The following is a 14046-nucleotide window of genomic DNA, read 5'->3' as shown; positions in this document are numbered from 1 at the left end:
TTTCCCCCTCTCTCCTTAAATTTATACCCTCAGGTTCAGGACTGTCCTACATCAGAAAATGACTGTGGACCAATCACCTTCATTATGTCTCTCATGATATTATATACCTCTATAATGTCACACTTGTGCTACAGGGGAAAAATGCCTCAGCCTATCCCATCTCCCCTTAAAATGTAAGCCCTCCAGTGCCGATAACATCCTCATGAATCTTTTAGAGACAGAGAGTCATATGATATGGATGCAGGCCCTACAGCTCAACTCGTCCATGCCAATCAAGATGTCCCATCCAAATTAATCCCATTTGTCCGTACCTGGCATATATCCCTCTGAACGTTTCCCATTCATGTACCTATCCAAATGTCTTTTAAATGTTGTTATTGTGCCTGCCTCAACTACTTCCTCTGGCAACTGGTTCCATGCACCCACCACTATCTGTGTGATCTTATGGCATGCTGGCCTCATGATTTTATACCACTGTAAAATCACCCTCAGCCTTCTGTGCTCCAAGTAACAAAGTCCGAGCCTGCCAAACCTCTTCCTATAGTTCAGACCCTTCAGTCCTGGCAATATCATCGTGAATCTTCTCTGCAGTCTTCTCAGCTTAATGTTATCTTTCCTCTCGCAGGGTGACTAAAGTGAACACAAGTGTGGCCACACAAGCTTTTTATACCACAGCAACATAACATCCCAAATTCTATACTCAATTCCCTGACTGAAGGGGAGCGTTCCAAAAGCCTTCTACACCCACCTATCTGCCTGTGATCCAGTTTTGGGGAACTATGTACTTATAATCTTAGATCCCTCTGCTCTACAATACTCCCTCGACCCCATTCATTGTGAAGGTCCTGCCCTGGTTTGACACACCGAAATGTATCACCTCACACTTCTTTGAATTAAACTCCATTTGCCATTCCTCGGCCCACGTACCTGGCAATTCAAGATCCTGCTGTGACTCTTGATAAACATCTTCACTGAATACAATACCACCTATTTTGGTGTTATCTGCACGTTTACTAATCATATCTTAAGTTAATAATCTTGAAGTTTCTGCATTCTTTTCAGTCAAAAATCATCCTCTAGCTAAGCAACTAGAACTGCACGTAATAGTCCAAGTGAGCTCTCTTGTACACAGTGGATGGCTCAATTGTAATCAGGTATAGTCTTTCTGCTGACAGGTTAGCACACAACAAACTTACACTTTTACTGTCTTACACACTAGGGACAATTTACAATCTTTTACTGAAGCCAATTAACAAACAAGTCTTTGGAGTGTGTGAGGAAACCGGCGAAAACCCACATGGTCACAAACCCACAAATGTACAAACTCCGTACAGACAGCACCCATAGTCAGGATCAATCCCGGGTCTCTGGCACTGTAAGGCAGCAACTCTACCATTGTGCCACCATGCAGATTAATGATCAGTTCCAAGATATGTACAATTTTGAAATTACTTAGCACATTTTACAGGACATCGAATTATTCCTGTTCTTCAGATGAGAGCACTGATGGTATAAATTAATTCCCACGAACCAGAGTTAACATGATCAGACTTTGGAAGTGAGTATAGCATGCGTCTCTACAGCAAGCGTAGAGCAACAGAGTGATGACAAATATCTACCCTCTGTTCTTCCTTGTCCATACTTCTGACCACCTGAAGACTTGCTAGGTACAAGTTACCAGCCTGTTCCCCAAGCCAGTAACGGTGGGTTACTGTGTTATGCTAACAGAAGTTAACAGTTACAACAAAACTTACAGCTGTGCTGTTGACAACATCTTTCACCATATTTGCTGCATGGTCGACCATTTCTCTTCCCTCTTGAGTCAGGTTTACTGTCAGTGCTCTAGTTATCTTCACTGTCTGCTGCTTCACCTATGGGATATAATCATGTTTGATTATCAGTTAGCAAATTGGATAAAACATACATAAAACTTTACACAGTACAGCAATTGAACTGGCCCTTCGGCCCACAATGTCCATGCCGAACATGGTACCAGGATAAGCTAATCTCCTCTGCCTGTTCGTGAAAAAATAGGCCTCCATCCCATGCATACGCCATCCCAATACTTATACCAAAGCCTCAATAAATATAATCATCTTTTTCAATATTAACTAAAGGGATTAAAAACATCTGATTTAAGAACATTATTATATATTAATATGCACTGTTATTAGGGACTCTAGGGAGTACGTTTTCAGAGCTTTGCAGAAGTTGCTGAAAATGTAGGAGACCATGAATTACTGGGTGTTTTACTCAATTTATGAACAGATAAGGCACATGAAGTTCTGAAGTTCTTAGTACAAAGGGCAAAGTTGAGTGAACCATCAGCTCTGTCCAGGAACTGGAATTAACAGCGAGAACCTTCAGTGTCTTCAGGATTCAAATATATTTCTTAGCAATTTTCACCATTGGCAGCCCATATCTGAGAAATATTTAACAAAGATTCAAGTCTTTTGTAGTCTTTGCAAACCTTACATAGAGCATCGACAGTACAGCACAAAAACATTCCCTTCAGCCCAGTCATCTCCTCTGCCTGTATATCTCTCCATTCCCTGTATATCCACGTGCCTATCTAAAAGTCACTTAAATGCCACTCTCGTATCTGCCTCCATCACCAGCCCTTGCAGTGCGTTCGGAGCATCCACTACTCTCTGTGTAAAAGACTTGCCCCGCACATCTACTTTAAATTTTGCCCTGTTCCCCTTAAAGCTATGGCCTGTAATCTCTGACAACCCCCCCCCCCCCCCCCCCCCCCCCTGGGGAAAATTGTTCTGAAAAATCTTGCTCTAATGTCCAGGGTGTGATTTGAGTTCAGCAGAATCAGATTTTCTTCATATGGTAAAAGCCAGCAGCAAATGCAATTTCAATCTAATTTTACACTCCACAGCAACAACATTATTTGATTGTCTGTATCCTACTGACGTTGAATGTGTCTCTGCAGTCTACAGAAAGCCACTTTCACCATATTCTGTTACCTTATTTATACTGTGTAGGAAAGAACTGCAGACGCTGGTTTAAATCGAAGGTAGACACAAAATGCTGGAGTAACTCAGTGGGACAAGCAGCATCTCTTGAGAGAAGGAATGGGTGAAGTTTCGGGTCGAGACCCTTATTTTTACTGTCATTTGGATGGTATGAAACTCCCTCATTAAGTGGAGTGTCATGTAATTAAAAAAATAAATCTCTTTCTTGATACTAAGATTCCGGATATGTGTTAGAATATGATATAGAAGTCAGGAGATCATGTTACAGTTGTACAAGACATTGGTGAGGCCACATTTACAGTTTTGTGTTCAGTTTTGGTCACCCTGTTATAGGAAAGGTGTTGCTAAACCAGAAAGGGTGCAGACAAGATTTACAGGGATGTTGCCAGGACTTGAGAGTCTGAGCTATAGGGAGAGGTTGAGCAGTTTTGGACTTTATTCCTTGGAGCACAGGTGGATGAGGGGGTGATCTTATAGAGGTGTATAAGATCATGCACAGTCTTTCTCCAAGAGCAGGGGAATTGAGAACCAGTGGACATAGTTTTAAGATGAGGGGGGAATGATTTAATAGGAACCTGAGGGGCAACATTTTTACACAAAGGGTGGTAGTTATATGGAACAAACTGCTGGAGGAGGTAGTTAAAGTAGGTACTATCACAGTATTGAAGAAACATTTAGACAGGCTACATTTAGAGGCTTGTGGGCCAAACATAGTTAAATGGGGCATCTTGGTCAGCATGGACAAGTTGGACCGAATGGCTTGTTTCCATGCTGAATGACTTTGACCATTATACTTGAGTTTGATTTGATTGTATTTATGTATACTATTATCTGATTTGATTGAATAGCATGCAAAACAAAGCTTTCCACTGCTCCTTGGTACATGTGACAATAATGAACCTAAACATAATCTCAGAGGAACAGTGCTCATCACACTATGGCAGCCAGAACTTTATGTTAAACCTCTGACTTCTCCCGAAAAATAATTACCAACCGTGTCACAAGATTAACTCCCATTCTGTGTGCATTTAATTTTGCTAATTTTTGCCATTTAGGACTGAGATAAGGAAAAACTTCTTCACCCAGAGAGTTGTGAATCTGTGGAATTCTCCGCCACAGAAGGCAGTGGAGGCCAATTCACTGGATGTTTTCAAGAGAGAGTTAAATTTAGCTCTTAGGGCTAATGGAATCAAGGGATATGGGGAGAAAAGCAGGAATTTGTGATTTTGGATGATCAGCCATGATCATATTGAACGGCGGTGCCGGCTCGGTGGGCCGAATGGCCTACTCCTGCACTTATTTTTATATGTTTCTATTTATTTAATTTGCCAGACCTTATCAGGGCAAAACATGTCCTCAATTAGGGGAGCAGAGTGCTTGTACTGTAATTAATAAACGATTCTAACCAGTTCACTGCCTATTTGAACTATGAAATCTTAATTATGAACAGGTCAATTGTTGTTTTTTAACTCCTACCTAGAAGTGATTTTCAAAGCTATATAGATTCAAAGTAAATTGGATTTACACTGGTTTGTTAGCTTCACAGGTCAAGTAACTCCTGTATTCCCTCTGGTCTTCGACTCTCCCACTTTTGGAAACACCCTCTTCACATCTACTCTATCCAGTCCTGTTACTATTTGGTAAACTAGAGTGCGACGCCCAGGTATTATTATATCAGGCAGATGGTGCTATTGATCCATGGGATTCCAGTGACAAACATCTTGTGCTAGGATCTAAAGGCGCTTGTAGTTCTGAATATTTATCTTTTACCTTGAGCTCTGCCAGGTTGCTCGAGATGCTCTGGAGAAGCCAGCTTGTTTCATTGGTGTTGCTGAGTGCCTCATTCACCAGGTCCTGGGCTTCATTCAACTTGCTGCTGTGCTGCAGTAAGGCATCCATTACCCGGTCTCTTAGTTCCCCCGTTTCCTTGTGTGGTTTCTGAAACTCCTTCTTCACCCGCACTAGCATGCTTTCTGCAGCCCTGGATGCATTTGCGGAAAGAGGATGATGGAAAATGATATACGTCACACGTTAGGCATAATTGTCCTCAGATACAGTTTTACAGGCATCACAGTGCAGCAATGGTGCAATAGTTCTTTATTACCACATCAGTTTAGTTTATTGTCACATGTACCGAGGTACAGTGAAAATCTTTTGTTATGTGCTAACCAGCCCGCAGAAAGACAATACATGATTACAATCGAGACATTCACAGTGTACAGATACATGATACGGGAATAACCTTTTTGTGCAAGGTAAAGTCCGATCAAAGAAAGTCGGAGGGTCGAGATGAGGTAGATAGTAGCTCCGTACTGCCCACTGGTGTGTCGAGGTGCCAAGGTACAATGAAATTCTTTCTGTGCATACAGCTTAGTAAGATTATTGCCATACATAAGTACAATTCCCGATTAAGTACAGAATATATATAAACAGCTCAGTGAGTCCATGTGCAAGAGTCGCCAGGATTTGGCACAATTTTTAAAGTCCCAGCTGCATCGGACCATAAAGGCCCATTGCAGCCATCGCCTCCAACTGGATCGTCCAGCAAATAGTCTTCCCTCTTCACCGGCCGCCTTCAATTTTTGTGCCCCGGGAGGCACCTCCTAGAGCAAACCTTGAGGTCACAGAAGGTAAGACCCCAGTTCTTCTTACCGGCCCTTTGTTCTAGCGTCCGCCGCCGTTGCCGATTCCTTTCACCCTCCTCTCCATTTCCCAGTCCTCGGAGATGAGCAGGAGGCAGGCTCGGCAGCTTTCCGTTCCAGGCGGGTTCCCACTGACAAGGAGGGCGAGCCAGGCTTGCTGCCAATGTGTGACAGCGGCCCGCGGCGCATTGGAAGCTTCACCAACACTTCCAATCGTTAATACTTCTCATCCCAATGCAAGAACTACAAGGGGAATAATGTATTTCCATGCACCACAGGATGACTCCAGCCTTGAAATGCCCAGTCAAACCACTGGTGGGTTTCAAAATAACTTGGGAAAGGTTGTTTTTGCTCTTGGAAAAAAAAAATCAATTTTCAATTGAATAATGCAATTTATTTTAAAAATCTGTATATTTTTATAACTTCTAACTTACTATTATCCCTAGGAGGAGCTAGCCTGCCGTTTGAAAACCTAGGTATTGTTTGGAAGATAGCCAGGCTTTGCTCAGTCACATTAACCTCTTAACCAACATTAGAAAAGACATCAGAGCAAAATAGCTGCTTGCTCTCCTGCCACAGCTGTTTCAGCCATCCTCTCCCACACACTGTTTTGTGTTCACAGCCAACAAATTTAGGTGATGAATAGTTCTCCGGAACAGAACCCCTCGTGTATCCTGGTGATTGCCTGTAAAAAAAATCTTGAAAGAAATCTTGCTTTCCATTTTCCTCAAGAGAGCCAAACCTGGAAAGCCATTGCCCGGGGTGGTGGTGGAGGTAGACACGATACTGGCATTTAAGAGGCTTTTAAATAAGCAGATGGATATGCACACACAGAAATAGGCTTGATCGTAATCATGTATATTTTATCGTTGACTGCATAGCACACAACAAAAAAGTTCTTCACAGTACCTTGGTACAAATGACAAGAATAAACAAAACTAAAAGAGTTTAGTTTAACTTGGTATCACGCATGGTATGGACATTGTGGGCCGAAGAGCCTGTTTTTGTCCTGTACCGTTCTATGTTTATATCGTCCTGGACCGCAGCATTATGGTTGACTTTGAAATAACCCTCCCAGCCCCTCAGCCTTTGATAAGGTGCCACAAGTTAGGCTGCTAAGGAAAACTAGAACCCACGGTATCAATGGGCAGACACTAGCATGGATAGCAGGTTGGCTGGATGGCAGAAGACAAAGAGTGGCAATAAATGGGGCTTTTTCTGGTTGACTGCCAGTTTCTAGTGGAGCTCCGCAAGGGTCGGTGCTGGGGCCGCTACTCTTCACATTGTATATTAATGATTTGGACGAGGGAATTGAAGGCTTTGTGGCAAAGTTTGCGGATGATACGAAAATGGGTGGAGGGGCAGGTAGTGTAGAGAAAGCTAACGGACTTGGACAGGTTGGGAGAGTGGGCAGAGAAGTGGCAGATGGAATATAGTGCAGCAGAGGGTGGAGTCATGCATTTTGGTAGTAGCAATAAAGGCTATTTTCTAATGGGGGTGAGAATCCAGTAATCAGAGGTGCAAAGGGACTTGGGAGTGTTGGTGCAGGGTTCATAAAAAGTTAATTTGCAAGTTGAATCAGTAGTAAAGAAACTCAATGCTAGCATTTATTTCAAGAGGGCTTGTATACAAAAATAGGGATGTAATGTTGAGGCTCTATAAGGCTCTGGTAAGGTAGCATTTGGAATATTGTGAGCAAATTTGGCCTCATATCTGAGGAAGGATGTGCTGGCTCTGGAAAGGGTCCAGAGGAGGTTTACAAGAATGATCCCAGGAATTAGTAGGTTAACCAATGAAGAGCGTTTGTCGGCACTAGGCCTGTACTTGCTAGAGTTTTGAAGAATGAGGGGGGACCTCATTGAAACATATAGAATAGTGAAAGGTTTAGATAGCAGTGGATCTGGAGAGGATTCATTCACTTGTGGGAGAGTCTAGGACTAGAGATCATAGCCTCAGAATTAAAGGATGTTCTTTTAGGAAGGGGATGAAGAGAAATGTATTTAGTCAGAGAGTGGTGAAACTGTGGAGTTCTTTGTCATCAATGGCTGTGGGGGCCATGTCAGTGGATATTTTTAAGGCAGATAGATAGATTTTTGATTAGTACATGTATGGGGAGAAGGCAGAAGAATGGGGTTAGGAGAGATAGATCAGCCATAATTGAATGGTGAAGTAGACTTGATGGGCCGAATGGCCTAATTCTACTCCTATCATTTATGACCTTATACCAATGTCAGTGATATCCTCATTCTACATATGAATAAAAACCAAACTCACTTTAGTTCAGTCACTGCAATGTCCTTTGATTGATTGAATCCTTTTTTTCTCATGGACTCCAGCATGTTCAACATCTCATGCTGAATTTGGTGCAGGCTGGTGTCAGAAAAATTCAGGTCCGACCCTAGAGTCCCATTCAGGTTATTCGCTATGTCAGCAAGAGCTAAGAAGAAACAAATGGAACAAGTTCATTCAGAAACCTCGAAGAAAAGTATTGGAACAATTCAAGAGGATCATTAATAACTCAACTACCGAATAGGTTTGGATTAGTTTAGAAATCCAGCGTGGAAACAGGCCCTTCGGCCCACCAAGTCCACGCTGACCATCGATCACCTATTAGGAAGGCGTGCTGGTGCATCGGCAGAGCTGCTGCCTTGCTGCCCAATAGACCCTGGTTCGATCCTGTACGGATTTTGTACGTTCTCCCTGTGACTGTGTGAGTTTTCACTGGGTGCTTCGCTTTCCTCCCACATTCCAAAGATAGGAATTTGTAGGTTAATTGGCTTCCATAAATTGCCCCTAGTGTGTAGGATGTGAAAGTGGGATACCACAGAACTAGTGTACGGTCTGAAGAAGGGTCTCGACCCGAAACGTAGCCTATTCCTTTTCTCCCTTGATGCTGCCTCACCCGCTGAGTTTCTCCAGCATATTTTGTCTACCATAGTTGATGATAATAGTCCAAAGACTGCTGCCAGATCGAGCAGCTTGACTGTCATCTGTGGTGGCCTGTCTTCCCAATAAATAAGAACTAGGCTCAGCATAGTAAGTTAGAAGTCCTTCATTTCAGTGCAAACATTGTTTTAATGATGGCACACAGGTTAATTATCACTATTGTCACAAGCATTGAGCCTTAATGCTTTAGACTGAATTTTTAAATAATGAAAACTTTTATATTTTAATGTTTCCTGTTTCTTTTCATTCTCATCATTTTTTCTTTCATTCTTTTTATTTATCTTCCATTATACTGGATTTGTTCACTCTAAATTCATCCTTCTTTATAAATTTCAGGAGGCTTCAAGAAAAACGTGATGAGTTTTGTTCAGCTCCAAGTCTAAAGGCCACCATTTCCATGTTGCGAAATTAACAGATCAGACATTCAGCAAAGTGCAATGGGAAAAAAAAATCAAATCCTGTAGTAAAATCACAAACGTGTGAAAACGCACATCTCCAGATTCAGATAGTTTCTTCCCCATTGTTATCAGGAGACTGAACCATCCTATCAACAACTAGAGAGCAGTCCTGAGCTGCTATCTACCTCATTGGAGACCCTCGGACTATCTTTGATCGGATTTTACTGGATTTTATCTTGCACTAAATGTTATTCATGTTAGTTCCTCTATCATGTATCTGTACACTGTGGATGGCTCGATTGTAATCATGTATTGTCTTTCCGCTGACTGGTTAGCAATCAACAAAAGCTTTATACTGTACCTTGGTACAGATGACAATAAACTAAACTGAACTAACTAAACTAAAGGTCACAATCAGGAATTGGAGCAAATAAAAAAAAGAACATTTTGGAAATACGCAGCAGATCTGACAGCATCTGTTGATAGAGAAACAGTTAACGTAGCAAAGTGATTAAGATACTGAATTAATAATTCAGAAACTTGAACCAATGATCCTGGAGCAGGGGTTTAAAGGCATTGAAATGTAATTAATACAACAATATGGAAATCAAAAAAAGACTGTATCAGTAATGGTATCAGTAGCTAGTTCAGTGAATAGGCAGGTGCATGGCAGGGAGAGAAGGAGGACTGTTGGATTTTACTTCGGAATCACCCGAGTGACTACGTGAAGAACCCATCCAGCACGCATGCTCGACATGAGCGTTCACGCAGTGCAACGAACGGGAGTACAGGCGCTCCCGCTACAGCTTAAAAAAGACGGACCGTCGGGTAAGTTTATTCTGAGGTCGTTTTTTCCAAAAAGAAGTTGTTTTGTTTTGTTTCACCAGGAATATGAGCAAAACAAGACAAGCCAAGAAGTCCGCCCCCCGTGCTCCAACAGAGGAGCGTTCCATCAGTGGGGGGCAAGAGGTGGTAGGACCGCAAACCCTGCGGTCCGCCATCCCCGACACCGTGCCGAGCCCAGTCCCGCTAGCGCAGCCTGAGCAGCGGGCTGGATGTAAAGCAGCACAGAAGACCAACCGGCCGGTGGTATCCGACTCCTCGGACGGGGACGTCTCACTGCCCGTGCGGGGCAGAGACAGCCGCCTGAGCTGCATGGAGCGGCTCATGGAGCAAATGCTCCAGCGAGACTTGCTTCGGGAGATGGAGCAGTCTCGCCAAGGGAGTTCAGGCACTCCCACCACAGTGCCTCACAACGCACTGGCCATCGCTTCCCCCTCAACCGAGGGCAGCCTTGGCGACCAGGGCTGGGCTGGTCAAGATGTCGGGAGTACGCTTGGGGTACAGGACCAGGAAGAGCTGCTGGGTGTGGTAAACCGCTACGTGGCAGCTCCATGAGCAGGACGGCCATTAGAGCCAAAACTGGCGGCCAGCATTAATTACCTGTCCTTCAAGCCCCTACAAGAGCAGGTAGTTAATGAGGCCCTAGAGCTGTATTCGGCCCCAGAGAATTGCGCCTCGCTCAATGTGCCGGCCGTCAATAGCCAAATCTGGGGGCACATTGGGCCAAACATCCGCAACCAAGAACTAAAACTACAGCGGATCCTCAGGCTCCTGACGTCAGCCATCACTTCATATGCTCGTTCCGTGGATGGGGTGGAAATGACCACGAATCAGCTGGATACACTGGCACTGCTGTGCAATACCCAATTCGAAATCAACAACCTCCATAAGGAGATAATAAGACCTGCCCTCAACCCGAAATTCGGGGGTTTGTGCAAAACGCCGGCCACAGAGCCAGAAATCCTGCTCTTTGGCAAGGACCTCTCCAAAAAAGTAAAGGACATGGAGGAGGAGTCCAAAACATTTGGCCTCATGAGGGCAGGCCCCGGGACGAGCAAAGCCACAAAACCCAAACGGCAGTACCCCACCGCGTCCGCCAGTCGACGTCAACCCTATGGGACTGGTGAAAGCTCGGGGTCCGCACATTACCACCGGAAGCCTTTTTTAGGCCAGGGCCCAGAGCGGACCCCATGGAAAATGCGCCACCCCCAACCAGCAACACATCAGACAACACATCAGAAAACACATAGTCCGACAAAGAAACAGAAGAAACACCCGTAACCATGGAGGTAGGTGGGTCTGGTTCCTACCAGCATATAAAAAGTGGGGGTTCTATACTAACAGGGGGGAGATTACACCTGTTTGTGCAAGCATGGAGGTCTATCACGAATGACAAATATATACTCAACAGCATTCGTGGATACAAAATAGAATTTACTCAAGAAAACATGCCACCAGTTCAGCATACACCCCAAAAGGTCTTTTCCCTCTCAGTTAAAGAAAAACGAGAGGGACAAGCTGAACTGGTGAGGCTAATTACAAAGGGTATCATTGAAAAAACCAAACATGAACCCTTGGAATTTGTGGACGTCGCATCATCATTGACTTAACTTCACTAAATATGTTTGTTAAATATATACATTTCAAAATGGAAACGTTTGTAACTGCCAAACAACTGATTTCCAAAGGATACTTCATGGCAAGCATCGACCTTAAAGATGCTTACTATTCAGTACCCATTCAAAAGGATCATCGCAGATACCTGAAATTTACCTGGATGGGGCAACAATGGCAGTTTAAAGTGTTGCCTAATGGGTTTAACATCAGCCCCAAGATTATTCACCAAGATACTAAAACCAGCCTTGGCAATATTAAGAAAACAAAAACATATTGTCATGGCATATCTTGATGATATCTTAATAGTAGGCAAAACCATGGAATTGGCTAAATCAGCTGTGTCAGCTACCAAACAATTGTTTGAAACCTTGGGATTTGTCTTACATCCAGATAAATCTAAGTTGACGCCATCCACAACCATGGGATTCACAATTAACTTAGTCCACATGTCTGTAACTTTGCCAAAAGACAAAGCAGCAGAATTGGCACAAACATGTAACAATTTAATGGTCAACGATCGACCAACCATTCGACAAGTGGCGAGAGTAATTGGAAAGATGGTCGCAGCATTTCCAGCTACACAATTTGGACCTCTGCACTATCAAAACTTACAAAGAGCGAAAGTGCAGGCGTTAAAATGACATGCAGGTCACTTTGACCGAGTCATGAAATTACCCACTGAAGCAATATCAGAGTTACAGTGGTGGGTAGAGAACATTTGGCATAGTTCCAGCCCTATCATCATCATTAACCCTACGTTAATTATTCAAACAGATGCCAGTGCTCAAGGCTGGGGAGCAACTAATTCCATATCCAGCACAGGTGGAAGATGGACTAACCTAGAGTCATCGTTACTACTTACACTGGGCATAAATTATCTGGAAATGTTGGGTGCATTTTATGGATTAAAAGCATATTCAACAAATATGCATCACTTGCATGTTCGTTTACAAATAGATAATACCACGGTGGTGGCCTATATTAACCATATGGGCGGCGTAAAATCAATATCATGTGACAAATTGGTCAACACAATCTGGCAATGGTGTGTCGACAGACATATTTGGCTATCAGCAACTTACCTACCAGGTAAGCTAAATACAGTGGCAGACACCAGGTCACGCAAATTCAATGATAACACCGAAAGGATGTTAAATCCCAAAGTATTTGCTAAAATTACAAAGCAATATAGCACGCCAGATATCGATCTATTTGCATCCAGACTAAATCACCAGGTTCCTATGTATGTCGCTTGGGAACCAGACCCTGAGGCAGCAGCGGTAGATGCGTTCGCGCTGGACTGGGAAAATTCTTCTTTTATGCATTTCCTCCCTTCTGCCCCATCAGTCGGGTACTACGCAAAATACAAATGGACTCTGCTTCAGGTATTTTGATAGTACCCGACTGGCCTACACAGCCATGGTTCCCAGTGCTCCTCGACATGGTCGTCGAGACCCCAATGACTTTCCCCAGTAGCCCAGAATTGCTAACTCACCCAGTATCTGGCATAAGCCACCCATGCCACGATAAAATTAAACTCCTGGGTTGCAGATTTTGAAAAGGCCTCTGCTGGGCCTGGGATTGTCAGAAAACACCATCAACACCATGACAGCATCCCACCGTGTATCCACAAGGAAACAATACTTGTCAAGTATCAAGAAGTGGGAGAAATACTGTTCGGACACAGGAACCACATACTCAACTACAACTGTAACCAATGTACTGGAGTTCCTGGCAGGCCTTCACCACAATGAAGGACTCAGCTACAGCGCCATTAATACAGCCAGAAGTGCTCTGTCAGCCTATTTATTTCAGGCACCAGGACAACAGGCCATGGGATCCCACCCGCTGGTGATCAAGCTCATGAGAGGGATATTTAACTCCAATCCCCCCCGACCTAAGTACACCCAAATCTGGGATGTCAGTGTGGTCCTGACATACCTTAGGGGATGGTCACCAGCTAGGTCCCTCACCCTGGAACAATTAACTCTGAAGACGGGCATGCTGATGGCACTTGTGTCAGCACAAAGAGTCCAGTCAATTCACCTATTACGATTGGACAACATGGTTGTAACACCAGACCATGTCTCATTTACTATCCAGGGGCTGGTCAAACAGAGCAGGCCAGGAACATCAAACCCACCAGAACCATGGTTATGTGCCATGACCCACTTACTGAACTATATTGACACAACACAACTAGAATCCCTCGAGGGAGAGAAAAAGCCTTATGGGTCAGCCACAAGAAACCTCATGGTCGGGTGACGAGCCAAACCATTTCAAGATGGCTCAAGCAGGTGCTGAAAGCCGCTGGTATAAATACTAACGTGTATAAATCTCACTCAACCAGGGCAGCATCCACGTCGGCGGCTAAGAGAATGGACGTACCAATAGACCACATCCTGGCTACAGCGGGGTGGTCTGGGGAAAGAACGTTTCGAACTTTTTATAATAAGCCGTTGCAGAACCTGCATAATTTGCAGAAAAAATATTAGAATCTGCAAATATATAATTTAGCCCGGGGGAGCAATTTGTTTTTTTTATTGTTTAATAAACACCATTATTGTTTTTATAAACAGATTCATGGTTGATTACGATAACATACTTATGGCGACA

The 14046-nt window shown here is 43.7% G+C and overlaps 1 protein-coding gene across 1 annotated transcript in view; it reads right to left on the bottom strand.

The window, feature by feature from the left end:
* lama1 (laminin subunit alpha 1) overlaps positions 1-14046 on the bottom strand; it is a 295280-nt gene that overhangs the window by 83593 nt on the left and 197641 nt on the right. The window contains exons 36-38 of the mRNA XM_033019870.1: positions 7901-8063; positions 4755-4965; positions 1755-1871 (exon numbers count right to left, since the gene is read on the bottom strand). Coding sequence (XP_032875761.1) covers positions 1755-1871; positions 4755-4965; positions 7901-8063 — 491 coding nt within the window. The remainder of the gene's footprint in view (positions 1-1754; positions 1872-4754; positions 4966-7900; positions 8064-14046) is intronic.

Source organism: Amblyraja radiata, chromosome 4 (assembly GCF_010909765.2).
Source record: "Amblyraja radiata isolate CabotCenter1 chromosome 4, sAmbRad1.1.pri, whole genome shotgun sequence".
NCBI classification, from domain to species: Eukaryota; Metazoa; Chordata; class Chondrichthyes; order Rajiformes; family Rajidae; genus Amblyraja; species Amblyraja radiata.
The sequence above is the reverse complement of the archived record's forward strand: the minus strand, read 5'-3'. Positions and strand labels throughout refer to the sequence as shown.